General features: G+C 40.9%; 1 protein-coding gene across 5 annotated transcripts in view; it reads right to left on the bottom strand.

Moving 5' to 3' along the window:
* Positions 1-367: 367 nt before the first annotated feature.
* sik2b (salt-inducible kinase 2b) overlaps positions 368-14182 on the bottom strand; it is a 62349-nt gene continuing 48534 nt past the window's right edge. For 4 of the 5 annotated variants that reach the window (XM_047391068.1, XM_047391066.1, XM_047391070.1 and 1 more), the window contains 6 exons: positions 13341-13572; positions 12964-13257; positions 7803-7960; positions 6950-7063; positions 6655-6746; positions 368-5557 (listed from right to left, as the gene is read on the bottom strand). In XM_047391068.1, coding sequence (XP_047247024.1) covers positions 4918-5557; positions 6655-6746; positions 6950-7063; positions 7803-7960; positions 12964-13257; positions 13341-13572 — 1530 coding nt within the window. In that variant the 3' untranslated portion in view covers positions 368-4917. The remainder of the gene's footprint in view (positions 5558-6654; positions 6747-6949; positions 7064-7802; positions 7961-12963; positions 13258-13340; positions 13573-14182) is intronic. The other variant, XM_047391067.1, reaches the window with a different exon arrangement.

Here is a 14182-nt window from a genome sequence, read left to right as displayed (position 1 = left end):
ATATTTCAGTTAGTGTGCAATGAATCTAAAATATATGAATGTTAAATTTTCATCATGACATTATGGAAAATAATGAACTTTATCACAATATGCTAATACTTTGAGAAGGACCTGTAGATGAATGAGTAAATGGATGGTAGAATAGATCCATGGAAGAATAAAGGGATGATAGAAATAGATGACTGATGGAAGAGAGGTGCATTGCTGGAAAGATGGAAAGAGAAATTTGTGGATGGTAGAACAGAAAGATGACTGGATCTCTAGTTTTGGAAAACCTCTTCCTAACAGCACAGGAACCCTGATTAGAGCCGGATCACTCCTTTAAGCCACTGATTAACCAAGACAAACACAAAAGAAAGACACACAATTCTGTTCAATAAACCTTTTTAATCTCAACAGCAAGTTAGCTTATGTGTGGTCAACATCAATGAAGGTAAATATAAAACTGGATTTCCATTGATTGACTTTTTGTTTGTTTTTATCAGCAGGAGGTGAAATTATGATACCTGGAAACACACTAGAATCTTCATGACTAGTCTTCAGCTAGAGAAATATTGCTATAATACTTTTAAATGGCATACATAGATTGACCAGCTAGGAAAAAAGAACAGTAGAGAAGATAATAAAGAAGCTCCAAAACTCCACATGGTGGGTCGTACAGGGAAACTTCTGAGGGACTTTGGTACCTTTGGAAAACTTGGCTCTACTTACTTTTAGGAAAACAAAATCATTAAAAACAGAGAGGAAGTCATTGTAATCAAGAAAACAGAACCAGAAAAAGTCAATCAAATTTAGACTGAAAATAAGTAAAAAGGCACACTGAACACTATTTAACACAACTCCTCCACACGAGGATTCACTACAGCCACACCAAGAACACTCATCATAATAAACTGAAAAGTGTTGCTTTTTCTCAAATTCAGATCGGCAGTCACAACAAGTGTCACACTCGGTCTGGTCTTTCCTTGAAAGAAAAGGGGTTTTGTGCCCATTATTGTTGAAGAAGAGGGAGGTGAAAGGTGTTTCCTGCTGATTGTGGTCCGTTTCATCTGCCAGGAAGCCGCAAACCTTTCCCACCTTTCTCTCCTCCCTCATTTCCCCGTTGTTGTCAAAGTGCTCCAGTATTCATCCTCCACAGATCTTCCTGTAGATCTTTCAGTGTGACCCTCCACAAAGGCAACCCCCCACCACTTTAATGCTCAAACAGCATCAGAATTATTTCAAACTTATACCAAGCCTCATACATTTTACTTCATTCCTTATTTCTATATAATGGACATTTAAACCCACAAACTGGTTGTGAGCTTATTCCTGTCAAACTATGGCTGAATTACATAAACATGCCGAGTTTGTAAATTGAAGGGTGGAACTGGTAATGAGAACACGAGGAGAGTTTTGCAATAGGCCTGCAATGCATTCTGGTCAACGGAGGCTGTTTTAGCAACTAGTGGCCAAAGTGTAACTGTTCAGTCAACCTTGCAAAAGGTGTCTTACTCCATGGACGTCAAATTTTACCACATTCCTTCCACAAAGTTTCATGGAAATTATTGGGATTTTATGATAGACCAACACAAAGCAGCACATAGCTGTTAAGTGTCCAGGATCCCTATCCCTACTGAAGAACAGCAACCCCACAGCATGATGCTGCCACCACCTCTTGTCACCATGGGGATGTTTCCAATGTGATATGCATTTGTATTCAGCCTCTGATACCTCTTAGTATAATTCAGCTCAATCAGCTGTCACTCAGAAATCTGTTGGAGAACAAAGATCAACCAGAGAAGCAACAAAGTAACTCTGGAGGAGCTTGAGAGATCCATAGCTCAGTTGGCACATCTTTCGGCAGGACAACTATTAGTCTTCTAGTCTACAAATGTGGTCTGCATAGAAGAGCGACAAGAAGAAAGAAGTCCATACGAGTTGGAAATCCGTTTTGGAGTTTTCAAAAAGCCATGTAGGGGCAACAGCAAACATGTTCAAGAGGGATCGCAGGTCAGGTGAGACCAGAACCGAACGTTTCTGACTTAAGTGCGGGAGACCTGGTCCCTACAAATGTTCCATCCTGACATTCCACACTTTTCCAGACTCAAATTTCTAGATTTTTCCAACAGTTTTTGCAACATTGTGAACATTGGAGTACAAAACCCCAACTCTAATTCTTTCAAATCTACAAATCTTAAAACGGCAAAGATGTTTGCTTATGATTTGCCAGTGTAGGTAAAGGGTCGCCTGAACATACTTGGATCAGCTCCATTTCAAAATCTAGAACATACAGATGTCTTGCATCTGGGTTGGTTTATCCTACATTAAATGCAGACTCTTTTCTAACCAGTATAAGATCCCAGCATGTGAAGTATTATACCTTTCTTTATTTGTGAAAAAATAATGCGGGGGTTTTAATGTTTTGAACTAAAGGTTCTAGAGAACTCATTCTTAGAAGCCTAAAAAGGGACTGAACTGATAATCTTTATTGGATTTTTTTTAAAGAATATGCATACATTTCTGGTCAAAGAGTTGGACATAAGTCAAGTTGTGATGAAGCAAGTCAAAAATGAGGAAAGTCATCTGAAAAAAAAAAAGCCCTTTATTCTTCTGAAATTAAAATTTGACCATTTGTTAATGAAATACGGAATAAAATCTGGAACATCCAACATTTTTCCAGACTTGGAAAATTTCATACTGTTTAAGACTCTGTAGAAACCCTGAGGAGAACCATTGGTGGCAGTATCATGCTGTGGGGATGCTGTTCTTCAGCAACGATGGGGAAGCTGGTCAGAGATGATCGAAAAACAGATGGAGCTACATGGAGGACAATCCTAGATACTCTAGGTAGAGGTTTACTGCAGCAGCCAGAGCTTCAACAAAATTGTTTAGATCAAAGCTTATTCATGTGATTGAAAACCATTTATAAATTTCCTTCCCCTTCACAGTTTTGTGCTACTTTTCTTGATCGCTTACATCAAATCCTAATAAAACACAAGATTTTTTTTTAAATATTGTTCATACAAATGAGCTAAACAATACTCAGGTCATTCTTGGTTTGTTTTACATGTAATCTCTGCAAGTCAATAACCAAAGTTAGGGCACCTTTTGTTGCCATCACTACAGACGGTTCAACTGTCAGCGTCAAATCTGAGGGAGCGCCTTGCTCTGCTGCTGGATCCGACTTCAAACCTTCCTACAGTTTAACCACAAACCACCACAGGCCACGCAGTCTGGCAGATGGTCGCAGGCCGATATTCTCATCTCAACTGCTGTCATTCCAACCGATCATCTGTCAGAGTTATATGTACTCGATTGAACAGAGTCTGAGCGTCGTTAAAGTAAAAAAAAAACCTTAACAGAATGGTGAGAAAACAATCAGGATCCCCTGTCAGCTGAAGGATGCTGGGCTTCATCTCGCAGCAGCCACAGCGACAGAGGGCAAACTTCACTCAGGAAATCTGATGTAGGGAGTCTTTAAGTGGGTTATTAAGAAAACAAAATAGTAGAGGGATGACTGCAGCAGAGGAAGTAATGTAGAAATGATCTCAAAAACAAGTACTGTGCAAAAGGTTTAAGAAATGTAAAAAGACTGTTTCCGATCTGCTTAAAACTCCCTACCTGCTCAGTACCTTAAAACAAATTTGAAGACAACTTCTGATGCTTGCAGGGCAAAAAGAGCACTTCTTGCATTTTTTTAATGAATATATTTATGGAAATGATATTCTATTGGCTTATTTTTGAAGGAACTCAACAATTTAAAACCCAAACTTTTGCACAGCACCCTCCATGCAACGGCTTCTATGCGTGTCAGTGCGTTTCTAGAGCGAACAACAGTGAGTTTATCTCCTGCTTACATCATCCGCTCCAGTGATGTCACCGCTGGTAACTCCCGAGTTCTGCCGGGAACCAATCAGAGGCTTCCATTCCCAACCCTTCAACATTCAGGATTAATATTGCTTCAGTATTGCCACAGAAACAGAGACATACGTTTAACACTAATCCCTCAACTTTTAAGCATTTAATCAACATCAGCCCTCATGTACCAGGCGAAGGCATGACCCTACGCTTGGACCAGACAGGTAATCATAGTAATGGGTGCACTGGAACTGGGACAGCAATCAGTAGTGTTGGAAATAGCTTGAGATCAGTAGTTACAATTTATGAATCATACGTCACAAAATAAAACTCGTCTTTAACGGTTAACAGATGTAGCACGATTGAGAATATTTGTGACGTTCTTGTTCATCAAGAACATAACAAAGTGATAGTGTTGAGACCTGTTTAAGACCATTATAATATACCTGCACAAAACACCAGCTTGAATCACTTGAATTTGCGTTAATATTTATGGTACCATGATAAATGAGGGCCATCTGCTACTGCTCACTAGTTTTTTTCACCCTATATCTTCTCAAAAGAAATAAACAAAATCCACAGAAGATACAGATTCAGAACATATTCAGTCATATTGTTGTCGACGGTACTTGAAGTACAAAACATCACGACCAGCCTTTGTGCTTTTGGTTGGCGTTCAGTTTCAAGTCCCTAAATAAGTTTGCTTTCAAACTGTTTCTAGATGAAACGCTGCTCCCTCACAGCCTCGAGGATGTGCAGCATCCCCCTGCGGCAGTCTCATAAAACGGCTCGCGCACATGGTGACAGTAGCCTCACCGCGTCGGCACGGCGACGGGCCTCCTCCCGCCTCGCGGAGCAGATGAGAACAAGAACAGGGGAGTAGAAGGAGAAAGGGAGGTAGGGTTGAGGGAGGATTTTGGTACAAAAGTTGAGGCTTCTTACAACTAAGAAATTAAGTTTCTATTAGTTGCACAAAGGTGAACACTTCCTTCCCTGCTGCTACGCTTAAAACCTCCGCTTACATCTCCGTTCTCCCTGCTCTTAATGCTGTGTTGCTGTTTTAACACTGCTCTCTAATTAGTTGACCAGTACGAAGCCCTGCTGGGAGTCCACAGTCTCCATCATCTCGCTGTCCAGCAGAGAACTTGGCAGCTCGTTCATCCCGAGGTTGTCCGACTGTGCCGCCCCAGCCAGAACCCCAGGCACAGCTCTGGCCTCCACCTCTCCTGGAGCAGGTGGCGGCAGTAAGCTGGGGTTAATGGAGAACTCGTACTGGTCTGGGGGAAGAACCTCAGGGGAGGGCCCGAGGGCCTGCTGCTCACAGCCTACAGGGAAACCGAAGCCCATGCCACTGCTGGAAGCATCGTGAGACTGCTGGTGGTGGAGCTGGTGGTGGGCTCCATGAGGCAGATGTTGGGTGTAGTGGTGATGGCTCATGTAGGGATCGTAAACCACGCCCTCACCTGGCGGCATTAGAGGGCTCAGGCTGAGGGTGTGGCCGTAGGGGGAGGAAGCCTGAGGGCTGCCTTGCTGGAGGGGCTGAGGCTGGCCGCCAGCTGGCATGGAAGGGCCCTGAGGGGGACCCTGAGGCGCAGCAGGGTCCAGAGCAGGGCCGACTGGTGTGTAGGAGCCTTCAGCTATCTGCATCTGGTTGAAATAGGTCTGCAGTCCCATGCCTTGTGACTGCTGCTGTAGGTACATCCTCTTCTGGTTCAGTCTGAGAGGAGACAATGCTTTAAATTAACACAAGCAAACAAGAATACAAATATTTTTAATATCAAACAATCAGCAAATGTTGGGAAAAAGTTCATTAAAATGCTGAATTCTGACATTTGTATGCAAGCTGTCACTAAGTTGTTGCATGTGCGTCTGTTTAAAAACATCTATCCAAACAGGGATGGAAAGCCAGCTAACTGTAGGGTAGGAAGACCTTTATATGAATAAAAACGTTTATAGTAATATGTTGAAAAGTGTTTGTGAAACTGAAACATAGCAGCCTACTTAAAGCTGCTCTGATCATTAGAATCATATGAAAGGCAAAGAAAAAATGCTTGGCATGAAATCGGCAATGTAACATGGATGATGTTGAACAACATGAAACATCAGTCTGTTCATGAGGCTGGTTACCAGCTGCTTCCTTTCCTGCAGACGTTAAAATACTTTTTTGCACTTTCAACCTTTTTAGAATGTTTCCTATTCTTCTTTGCAAAATGGCTTAAGTTCAGTAACATTAGATCATTTTTAAGTCTTACAGCAGATTTCCAACTACATTTGGGTCTGGACTTTGACTGGGCCATTCTAACACAAGAAACATCAGTCTGTAGCTCTGGCTTCCTCCCAGTCTTAAGCATTTTAAAGCCTCTTACTGGTTTTCCTGCAGGATTGCCCTGTATGCATCTCCACCCATCTTCCTAGCATCCCCAACTAATAGTTGTCCTACCTGAGCTGTGAATCTCTGCAGCTCCTCCAGAGTTAACATGGCTGCTTTTCTAATTAATGCTCTCCTTGCCCAGTTTAGATGAATGGTCATAATTTGGATGATGAATTGATCAGTGCTCTGTGAGATGCTCAAATCTTGAAATATATACCCTAAATGGGAATTAGACTTCTCCACAACCTTATCCCTGATCTGTCTGCAATTGCGTTGGTCTATACCTTAAAATCCCAATACGCTTGTGGTTGTAATGTCACAACTGTGAAAAGGTTTGAGTACTTTTGCAAGGGTCTGTATGAATGTAACAGGAAACACTAGGAATTCAGAAAGGAAAAAGAGGAAACAAAAAATAGGGCGAAGACGAGACATCTTTGTTTTACCTGTGTTCCTGTAGCTGCTGCTCTAAACTGCGAGGAGTCTCCTTACAGAAAATCTGACAGCTAGCAGGACTGTTTGCCAAGATGTTGGCCTTCTGGGCAAAAAGACATTGCAACTAATGATGACAGCTATAATCACTTGCACAATGTGATGCTTCTCTTCAATTGTGTCAGGTAATTTCTAAATTTGTGAATGACATCAAATGTTCAGTAAAACAGCTTAATATTAATGGTGGCTGTCAGGTATAAACATGTATGAGCTTGTAAAAATGGTCAGAGTGAGTAATGCTGACTGTACCTGCAGTCTGTGTGTGAGGTACTGTGTTTCCAAACTCTGTCTGCGGGACAGGAGAGGCGGCTGGGCTTCACCTTGGTATAAAGCTAGGCCCTCCTGCTGCTTGCAGGCCTCGCCCTTTAATTAAAAACATAAACCATTGGAAACAAAATCCCCACAGGCTCAGATCACAGATCCTTCCCACCCATCCTAGTCAGATAATAAAGCTGTGTCAGAGTCTGGGCGCTTCATGTAGCTTAAATGAATTATTTTTGCTTTCTCCTGCACAAATGCCTGTGTGGCGACTCATCGGCCTGATGCCTTTCCCTAAATGGCGTGCACCAGAAAGATTTCACATTAGGTAAATGGAATGAAAGCTAATTAAAAGGATGATGGGGCTTCAAGGGTCATAACCAACAAAGAGAAGGTTTATTGCATAATGAAAGTGGACAAAAAAAATAAACAAACAAGAAAAACAAAACAAGATATTGTTTGTGCTCATTTGGGTTTTGTTTACAGAAAAGCAACAATTCGTTCCTTGAATAGTTCCTGTTTTGTTGTGTGTACCGGTGTGTGTATAAGCTTGTTTGCCTTTTTTGTGTGATTGTTGTTCTTGTCATTTCTATGGGCGAGTCCGACTCGTATCAACAATGGCTGCATTCATTTTGGCCGAGGCTCGGAGCTCCATGGGGACGGGAGACAGTAAACAAGCCAGAGTTGGCTGCCTCTCCTGGGGTTACACAACAGCTGGCTGCTTGTGTGAGATTATTACTTTTTGTTTTTATGCCGATGTTAAATTAGGAGGGTAGCAGGGATGAATCTGAGGGCAGGTATTTGAAAAAATAAAGACTGGAGTGAGACTGGGTAGAAAACTAACCTCCAGCAGGTTGTGCAAATGATGCTGTGGTCCCAGGAGACCAGCAACGGCCCCATCCCCAGAGCCCATCCGCTCCACCAGCATCTGGACTTTGTTTAGCTCCAAGATGCCTTTGGTCCTCGCCAGGTTTTGGAGATGCTGCCGGAACGCCACCAGACCTGAGAGCAGAAACCAAATGGATTGATGAAAAATGATCACTTTTAACAAGAAAACCTCCATCCAGAAATGTTCACAGGTGTTGCAGTTGCATCTGGAAATAAAACCCCTCAAAATCACAAAAATTCAATTTTAGTGATTTGATTCAATAAGTGAAAGAAATATTATACAGATTCATTAACTTAAAAACTCCAGCTAAACCTGACTTTTAGATCCCAAATTAATACTCTCCAAAAAGGGTTTTTAACAAAAACAATCAGCCTACTGAAAAGTATTTCTATGTACTGTAAAGTATATGGACTCAGTTCTTGGTCGGGGCTCCTTTTTCATGAATTACTGCATCAATGCAGTGTGTCATGGAGGCCTTTAGCCTATGGCTCTGCCAACTGAGGTATTTTTCTATTGCAGTTTTACCTTCCACTCAATTTTCCTTTAATATGTTAGAATACCGCCCTATGAATAGGCACATTTTGTGGTTTATGCTCCTTGTAGAGGGTATTTACTGGAGACTGCCAAGACAACCATTTTTTCTGTGATTTTGAAGGCCAAAACTTGGCCATAACGTCACATATCTGTATAAAAAAATATATATTTTTTTATTGCTCTAATGTAATACTCTGAGAAACTGAGTTTTGGGTCTTCGTTAGATGTAAGCCATAATCACTAATAAATGGAAATAAACACCTGAAATATATAAATTAGTGTGTAAATAATCTATATATGAATTTCACATTTTAACTTGAAATAGTTTTTGATGTTATTCTATCTTATAGAGTTGCAGCTTTTATTGCATGGTTTGGATGCTGTTTTTCTCCTCACAGAGTGTGTGAATTAGTAAAATTATTAGGAGCCCAAACATGTTCCCAGACACGTTATAAATTCCTGAATAAAGAGCGAGGCACAACGTTGTGAGCAAGGGAAAGAAAATTGGATCAGTAGTCCTTTTTGAAAACCTGGAAGTGTCTTTGCTGGCAATGATGATAGCTTAAGAGCGAGAGTCGGGGTAAATTAAGTTTATTTTGTTCTAAAAATGGCCCAAAGTCATTTAATACAGAGTTAATTTGGGGAGACATATATGTGGTTGTTATTATGAAGCTACAACTAACAAAGATTGTTAAAACAGCTCCTGGCTGAAGAATCAGACGCACCTTTTAGAGCTGCAGTCTGTGGCTCACATACTGGCTTACCTCCACCACTGATTACATGAGAAAAAGATTAGGGAGACTCTGGTCTAAAACCATAAGTCTAAGACACATTTTCTTTAAAATATGTTGGGACCTCATCCACAGATGAACATGGACTCTGAACTATACATCATTGAAGGCCTGCATGAATCTCTGCACCTTTTAAAATCACACTAACCTACTCCTAACACAGCCCAGAAAGAGGAGGAGTCAGAGCTGCAATCTCTGACCCAGAGGTAGTGTTTGGGCAAAGAAGATTAGTTTAGAATGAAATAATCTAAATATTCTTCGTTTAATGACATTTGTTTTGTTTGATGTGTTAAGACAAACTTTATTTGAAGGGTGGTTTTTAGACAGATTGGCCATAACGCTAATGCATTTTGATCCTTTATTGATGGCATTTTAAAAAGTACGTTTGATTTGAAAGGAATGGTAATAAGCTATAAGAGTCCTTTCTTAGCTAAGGTAACACGCGACTTTTGACCGCCATCTTATGAGTCTATTAAGAATCATTTATCCAGAAAGGTTAAGTTTCCAATCTAGGAAAATAATATTTCCCTAAATATTATTTCCGAAATGTGATAGCTAATTAAACACCAGCTAAGAATAATTTCTACAGGAAGGTTGTTGGTTTTATTCAAAGTAATATTTCCTTAAATATTATTTTATTAAATGAAGGCAGTTAATGAAACACCATTGAGAATTAGTCATACAGAAGGTTGGCTTTATTTAGCAAATCATTCTTTGAAATATTATTTTATTCAAATAATATTTTATCTGATCTTGCATTGTGAATGATTGTCTAAAGGTGTACCAATTACTGCCTAAATTGGTTCCAAGACTAACTTAACTGCATTTCCAGGTTCCTCAAGATAATCTTTGGTTCTCAAACATAAATAACATTGCATGGTAATATTGCATCACTTTTTTGGTCATGGTTTTCAGCCATCTTCGATTCACTTGTTTATTTTGTATATAGTTGGTCTTCCTTATTCTTTCGTTCTGCTTGGTAGTTTACTTGGGTTGTTTTAGCATAGGAAAGAGTTTGTTGATTGAAATATGTTTGGCTTTGAGTTGACTTATTTTTGTCAATACATTCTTGTATTTTAAAAAATTGTGTGAGTTTATTCCCTGTGTGTGCAGATATTTGCTGTTCAGTAATGTCAGAGCTTGGCTCATCCCTTTCACTATTGTCCTAATACCATCGCCTGATTGGACAACACTTATCACACCAAATTATTATTTAATAAAATATTAAATAATATATTCATAAAAATAATCACAACAAATAGAACTGCAACTTGAGTCTCCATCTCTGGCTCAGAGAAACGGGCTTAATCCTGCTTGACGTCAGACTGCTGAGGGCTTCTGTCGCCCCTGCTGACATGGCTGCTGGATGCATGTCAGCTGTGTGTGTTTATATACGTGACAGTATATCTGTGATTGTGTGTGTGTGTGTGTGTGTGCGCGCGTGTGTGCAGCAGCAAACAGCTCTGATATGATCCAGCCAGTGGTGACGAGCTACGGCTGTGAACGAAAGGACCTGACTCACCGAGTTGGTGGGAGTTATTTAAATCTGCAGTCAGCGGTCTGACGCAAAGGAATCCGCAGCATCAACACCCTCCAAAGAAGATTATGGAAAATAAATTAATAACTGCAAATACCAACTGGGTGTGCACAGTGCTGCTTGTCAGAGCGAAGCCAGCGAAGATGCATATTTTTAACTTGGCGTAATCAGCCCCACTTGGCCTTAATGCAGGTGATTTACAACCAGCAGGCACATAAGTAAAAAAAAAACAACTAAATAAATAGAGTGTGTTTAACTACCGCCCTCCTTATTTTTTGGCTCCTATTTCCCTCTGATGTGCAGAAGAAAGAAATCCAGAGACTGCAGCTATTGGAAAAAAAAGCAAAGAGGGAATTAGCAGCACAGAGACGGAAAGTGAGTTAAACGATGGGTAAAGGGGTGGTGGGGAGGGGAGAGAAATATGTGGGCTGAAACCTTCAAAAGTGCATCTGATTCACAAGGTGAATCATTGCCGTCAGAGAAACCAAGGATGCGAAACGGGAAGAGTGAGCAGGAAAACAAAAAGGTGTGTGAAAAAAGAGGGACTCAGACGGTATACATAAACTCATATACATGGATATTATCTATATAACATTTAACGAAGCAGCTGCAGGTTGCCTTCACAGGGATCAAAGTTCCTCCGTGTGCACTTTGAGACCTGAAGCCTCAAACTAGGCTCACAGTTACGCTTCCCATTGTTTCAGTGACCCTTCTAAGAGTTTTTCTCAACTTGTCACCGCAGACAGTCACCATCACAGCAAATGTTTCAGAAGGACTGAATGCACAAGATAAGAAAAAAAACTATAGAGACGATAAGCAGATGTCAAAATGGTGTCTTTTTAAATGTGTTGCACTACGGTATGTCTAGACAGCAGAAAAACATCCCCCAGTACAAGAAAAACATTTGATAAATAAACTCTTCCTCCTTGTTCTCCTACATGCAGCTTCAGCACTAGTTGATCTTGAGACTGTACGACCACATCAAGTGCTATTCACACCTCTAGAACCTTTTCACATTTTGTCGTGTTACTATTACAAACTTCTATCCATCTTGTCGGTATTTTCTGCAACAGTCTAACAAAAAGTTGGGAGTGGATCTGTATTCAGCCTCCTGAGTCAATACCTTGCCCAAGCACCCTTTGCTGACATTACAGCTGCAGGTCAAGCTGGGGTTGTTTGTTGGTGTAAAATGTCAATAAAATATATGTGTGTGGCTTTACATGACAAATTGTGAAAAGCTTTAATACTTTTACAAGGCACGGCACATTCGTGCAAAGCCGATAGTAAAGTAACTAGCACAGTAAAGCTCAGTTCCAACAGGATCACATCAAACTGGACAGTAAAATATAGAGATGTCCAGCGAATTTGTGTTAGCTACATTGTCTTACACATTATTACACAAGAAATGAGAGAACGATCTTCTCTGCAGCTCACAGAATAAATCGAGGTAAAACAAGCTACCATACCTTTAATTAGCTGCCTTTAAGTCTTCACTGTAAACTCGGTTCATTATGGAGAAGCAGACTGATTGTGAATTTCTTCTGTGTTTAGGTGAAAAGGGACACAAACTGTAATAAAAATGTCTGGTTTGTTTAAAAGAAAGTTGCCTAACACTTTGCTCGATGTTGTTGGCACAATTTAATTAAACAGGCTTTTCTCTATTAAATTTGGTTTGTTTGTGTAATTGCAAGGAATGTTTTGCATGGTTATGAGAAAAAGGGAGGGGCTGAGATGTGAGAGGCTGTAAAGCAAAGTGGTCCTGACTTCCATGTGTGGAGCGGTTGAGAGCAGTCAGTATCTTATCTGCAGTAGGAAACTCTCAGTGCCAGAGTGGGTTCAAAACAACAAATGCAGATTTCTTTCATCTTAAGACAACTCCAATTTCCAAAACGCTAATTGAAAGCTACTTTATTATTCGTTAAACTGCTTTAAATGTTTGCTTTCGATGGTTAAACAATCAAACTTTCTTTTAAGATAAATATTTTTTTTAATCTTTAGACCTATGTAAAAATGTTTAGATATGAACAGTAAACTTGACCGTTCAATAAGGGGTTCAGACTCCAGTCCTTGAGGACCAGTTCAGGCCACTAGCAGGACTTTGTAGAACTTGCTTGCATGCTGAGGAGATGATCCAAACAATTAATTTAGGTGTAAAGGTCTAGAGAAACAACAAAACAACTCATCGTAAAGTGAATGTGGTCTGCTTGCTTACAGGAAAAGAACCAATTTGAGGCAACACTAAACTAGTTCGGACCTTGTGTGAGGGAGGTATCAGACGCACGGCGTCCTTCCCTGAAGCTGATCGGCGAGCGGTTAAGCATCTCCCTGTGCTGCGATGTCAAGGCAACCATTGCTGGGTTTGGAGGTCTTGCCATCATGAAAGGCGCGGGGCTGCAGCCAGGGGTAGAGCTGCTGGCCGGTATCACTTCGCTGAGGGAGGGGGAGTCCTCCAGCAGGCCGAGGTCACTTTGAGCAGACCCCATGTCGTAGCCAATGTCTGAGTCGACGCTTCCCATGGATGGGTTGTGGCCCATAGTGAATAATTTACCTGAGAACATATGTTGTCTAGTGAGATCAGGGATCCTGCTGGAAGTTTTGTTTCTGTCATTAGATATAAAAGAGGAATCAAACCTGGATTTGAAGGTCCCGGCTGGTTAGTGACCTCAGACAGGGTGTGCCGCCGTTGGCCAAATCGAGCCGTCTGATAGGCTGAAAGCAGGTGGGCGGGATCATCCTCTGCATCCGGCTCTTCAGTCTCGATGCCCTCATCAATCGATGTCTCCATCATGTTGCTGGGTGACGAGGTAGAGGACTTGCGGAGGACAGCGATGGGAGGGAGGGGGTCTAAAAGGCAGCCGTTCACCTAAAACGGAGAGAGAGAATGAGGAAGAGACAGGCGGAAAAACGACTGCACATCTAAAACTGTAGGCTACCATTAAAAAACAACTTCAAACTAAAGGGAGCAGGACATGCTGTCAATCAAGCATCAGTGGGGGACAAAATGATACAAGATTTGAAAAGGTATCAGTGCCTCTCAATCTTTTTTACGTTATGTGGTTACAACCACAACTCATTCCAGGATTGCTGCAGATTTATCATCTTCCCATCAACTCTGATCACAAGGAAGATGAAGAAAAGCCTCTCCACAGCATGATCTTGTCACCACCATGTTTAACCTTACCCAGCCATTCAGTTTAGGTTGACAGCCATGTCTTAGTAAGTCTGCTGTCTTACCATGCTTTTTCCATTTTTACATACATTAAAATGTGCTCCACATTTTTCTATTTGTATTTGTAAAAAGACTGTAAACCATGCATCCTTTTCCTTTCACTCCAAATGTATGCATTATGTCTAGTTGATCAATCACATAAAATCCCAATAAAAAAGTTGAGGTTTGTGGTTGTAATGTAACAAAATGCAGAAAGGTTTAAGAGGCATGAATATTTTGGCAAGCCAGTATGCAGTCACACACA

The sequence above is a fragment of the Girardinichthys multiradiatus genome, chromosome 18 (genome assembly GCF_021462225.1).
Source record: "Girardinichthys multiradiatus isolate DD_20200921_A chromosome 18, DD_fGirMul_XY1, whole genome shotgun sequence".
NCBI lineage: Eukaryota > Metazoa > Chordata > Actinopteri > Cyprinodontiformes > Goodeidae > Girardinichthys > Girardinichthys multiradiatus.
The sequence above is the reverse complement of the archived record's forward strand: the minus strand, read 5'-3'. Positions and strand labels throughout refer to the sequence as shown.